Source organism: Poecilia reticulata, linkage group LG15 (assembly GCF_000633615.1).
Source record: "Poecilia reticulata strain Guanapo linkage group LG15, Guppy_female_1.0+MT, whole genome shotgun sequence".
NCBI classification, from domain to species: Eukaryota; Metazoa; Chordata; class Actinopteri; order Cyprinodontiformes; family Poeciliidae; genus Poecilia; species Poecilia reticulata.
In genome coordinates this window covers 30,445,550-30,449,143 of record NC_024345.1, presented here as the reverse complement: position 1 = coordinate 30,449,143, position 3,594 = coordinate 30,445,550, and the positions used below count along the sequence as shown (strand labels likewise).

Genomic DNA, 3,594 nt, shown 5'->3' with positions numbered 1-3,594 from the left:
TCCCAGTTAGCTCCCGGTTAGCTCCCAGTTAGCTCCCGGTTAGCTCCCAGTTAGCTCCCGGTCCACTCCCAGTTAGCTCCCAGTTAGCTCCCGGTCCACTCCCAGTTAGCTCCCAGTTAGCTCCCGGTCCACTCCCAGTTAGCTCCCAGTTAGCTCCCAGTTAGCTCCCGGTCCTCTCCCAGTCCAATATTTATGCTAATTAAACTAAGTTCTGAGGAGGTTTCAGCCAGCTGATCTGCTGCTGGCCTTCACACCTGGTCACTGGTTCCTGTTTCCATGGAAACACATGAAGACATTAGAGAAACAGAAACCACAACATCCCAGCTGAGTGTGTGTGTGTGTGTGTGTGTGTGTGTGTGTGTGTGTGTGTGTGTGTGTGTGTGTGTGTGTGTGTTGCTACAGGTGGTGCTGCCATCCAGGTGTGGGCCAGGTGCTCCATGGGGGCGGAGTCTTGGTGCAGTTCCCCAGAGAGTCCAACAGGTTGATTGATCTGCCAGAGGACTACAGCATCCTGATCAACCAGGCCTCCAGCTTCACGTGAGCGCCCCCGGCTGACAGGAGGAGAATTGCAGGCTGGCTGCATCCCTGGTGCTAGCGCCTGATGCTAGGCCCTGGTGCTAGCCCCTCATGCTAGCTCCTGATGCTAGCCCCTGATGCTAGGCCCTGGTGCTAGCCCCTCATGCTAGTGCCTGGTGCTAGTTCCTGTTGATAGCCTCTGATGCTAACCTCTGATGCTAGCCCCTGGTGCTAGCCCCTGATGCTAGCTGTGTGTCCCTGTGCAGGTGTCCGCGGTCCGGCGGGGATAAGTCTCGCGCCCCCACGCTGTGCCTGGTGTGCGGCTGCATGCTGTGCTCTCAGAGCTACTGCTGCCAGACTGAGGTGGAGGGAGAGGATGTGGGAGCCTGCACCGCCCACACCTTCACCTGTGGAGCGGGCATCGGCCTCTTCCTCAGGTAACACAGCTGCCTCTGCGTGGATCACCTGAGATCCCGTCTGCAGCGGTGTAACCTGTGTGTGTGTGTGTGTGTGCAGGGTGAGGGAGAGCCAGGTGTTGTTCGTCGCAGGTAAAACTAAGGGCTGCTTCTACCCTCCACCGTACCTGGACGACTACGGAGAAACCGACCCTGGCCTCAAGTACGTCCTTTTTCTGCTGTTGCCATGGTGAATCGTGTTATCTGGGCTCCGTTGATCAGGGCTTGTGCGCTGAGAACTCAGGGAAACTTGCCTCAGAGTACAGTTGATTTGTCCTGGGTTTACCTGAGTTAGTTAACTCTGCTCCCTGGGGCCCAGGCGGGGGACCCATCCACCAATCATCCTGATTGGCTGCTCACGCTGATCAGAAGCCAATAACTTTATTACTGATTCTGTTTTCTCTGTTTGGTCTTTTTTATCACCCTGCATTAAAATACCATCATTTTAAAACAATTATTAATTTAAAATGACCCTATGCACTGTCCCATTGTGTTTCTGAAGGCCTTTAATAGACCACTGCATTGAGAGAAATGGGTCAAAAAGCAGTAAAGGTTCTGTAATCGGGTCGATTAGTGGGGCGTGTTTAACAGACAGGCCTCCGGCCACCAGGTGGCAGCAGAGTTCACACTGATCCGCACTTGGAACATAAAACGGTGTTTGATAATCAGATGAGTTATTCCTGGGTTGGCACCAGTAACCACTGGATTATGTGACAGGTGGGATTATAGTCTGTTTTTACTAAACAGACATTTAGAAACACATTTATGTCCTGATTTGCTTTAACTCATCAATAAGACGTTGGTTTGGTGTGAGGAGTGGATCAGTGGATCTGTGATCGATCTCATTGGTCTGCTTCATAAGCCTCATGGATCCTGGTTTGGTGTGAACGGATGGGGCTCTTCTGATTATTGATCGATTATTTGTTCCCTGCAGGCGTGGGAACCCGCTCCACCTTTGCTCGGAGCGCTACCAGAAGATCGAGCGTCTGTGGCGGCAGCACGGCATTGCTGAGGTCATAGGTCATGCTCAGGAGGCCAATCAGACGCTGGTCGCCATCGACTGGCAGCACCTGTGACCGCGGACTAGCCCCGCCCACTAACGAACCTCTTTGAACCAATCGGCTCGCTGCAGCTGCAGCCTGAGGTCGGAGCAGCTTTCAGGGATTTTTTAGGGTGTTTGGATCCCGACCTTTGACCTCTGACTGTCACCCCTTCCCCCTCAGTCCTCCAATCAGACGTCACCTGTTCAGCTGGAGGTCAGGTGATTTCTGTCAGGCGTACATTGCATTTTGATGGACTGGGTCTCCGTGGCAACCCAGGTGAGAGTAATCAGATTACTTCCTGAGACGTCGTCATGGAAACTTCAGCCAATCGGAAGCCAGAGCTGTGAACAGCGCCGTTGGTCCACCGTCTCCATGGCAACCGAGTTCTGCTTTAATGTTTTATTTAACGAGGCGAGCGTGTGACATCACTTCCTGTTTGTGTGTTTGGGGAGGCGGAGCGTCGTAACCGGACCAGAACCGGACTGGGCCCGGCTGACGCTCCGCCTCGGTAACGTCACTTTAACCTGTAGAACAGAACCAATAAAACGGGCTTTAAAGAACCTCTGAGTCCAGTCACTGACCAAACAACCCAACCAGAACCGGGTCAGAACCGGACAAGGTTCACAGCCGGTCATCTGGTTCCGATGTGGTTATGGAGCACCGGACCTGCTGACTCCTCGGTTCTGCTCCGGTTCTACGTCCATCTGGTCCAAACATCCAGGAGACGAGATGGACGCCCAGCGACAGGTTCTGGTGGTCGGTTGGTACCGACCCGGTTTACAGAATATTGGGTACATTAATGTGATCGTGATCCGTTTTTCTCCTGAACAAAGTTTAAAGAATAAAGTAAGTTGCGACCCAGAAGGCCCGGCTGAAGCCGAGACGGAGGTTCTGCCAGAACAGGACGGGTCCAGGTGGGTCCAGAACCTTCCAGGATAATTTGTGCGACTGTTCCAGAACTAAAGCTGCTCTTCCTGATCGGGTCCGGCTCCGGTGGCTGTTGGACCCAGTCTGTCTGCTGGAGGCAGCAGCGATGGGTCCGGTCCAGTTGGGCCGGGTTCTGGATAAAACCCAGACTGCTGCTGGGTAAACGTGCTGACCTGAGGTCAGCTGGTTCTGATCCACAGAACCAAACATGTAGAAGCAGCTTTCAGCTTCTATGACCACAAATCTGGAACCAACTGCAGACGAGCCGAAACCCGAGATCCTGAAGATCAGAGGATCCCAAACCAGGATCTACTTTTCTCTCACCAGCCGCCGGAGATCCACCTGAAGGATCCACCTGACGGATCCACCTGACGGATCCACCTGACGGATCCACCTGATGGATCCACAAAGACATGAAAATAGCAAATTAAACTATTGACTTAGTTTATATGTGAACATCAGTTACAGCAGAAATAAAGTGACAGAAAACCTGATGCAGTTTCTTCCTCAGTGAGATTCTGACACTGGGAGCAGGTTACTGGTTACTAGTTACTGGTTACTAGTTACTGGTCTCTGGTTACTGATTACTAGTTACTGGTTTCTGGTTACTGGTCTCTGGTTACTAGTTACTGGTCTCTGGTTACTGGTTACTG

The 3,594-nt window shown here is 52.5% G+C and overlaps 1 protein-coding gene across 1 annotated transcript in view; it reads left to right on the top strand.

The window, feature by feature from the left end:
- Nucleotides 1-2,574, top strand: part of ubr2 (ubiquitin protein ligase E3 component n-recognin 2) — a 23,456-nt gene extending 20,882 nt beyond the window's left edge. Inside the window, exons 37-40 of the mRNA XM_017308838.1 lie at nucleotides 403-537; nucleotides 783-953; nucleotides 1,033-1,134; nucleotides 1,906-2,574. Of these exons, the coding sequence (XP_017164327.1) occupies nucleotides 403-537; nucleotides 783-953; nucleotides 1,033-1,134; nucleotides 1,906-2,047 (550 nt within the window). The 3' untranslated portion in view covers nucleotides 2,048-2,574. The remainder of the gene's footprint in view (nucleotides 1-402; nucleotides 538-782; nucleotides 954-1,032; nucleotides 1,135-1,905) is intronic.
- Nucleotides 2,575-3,594: the final 1,020 nt, after the last annotated feature.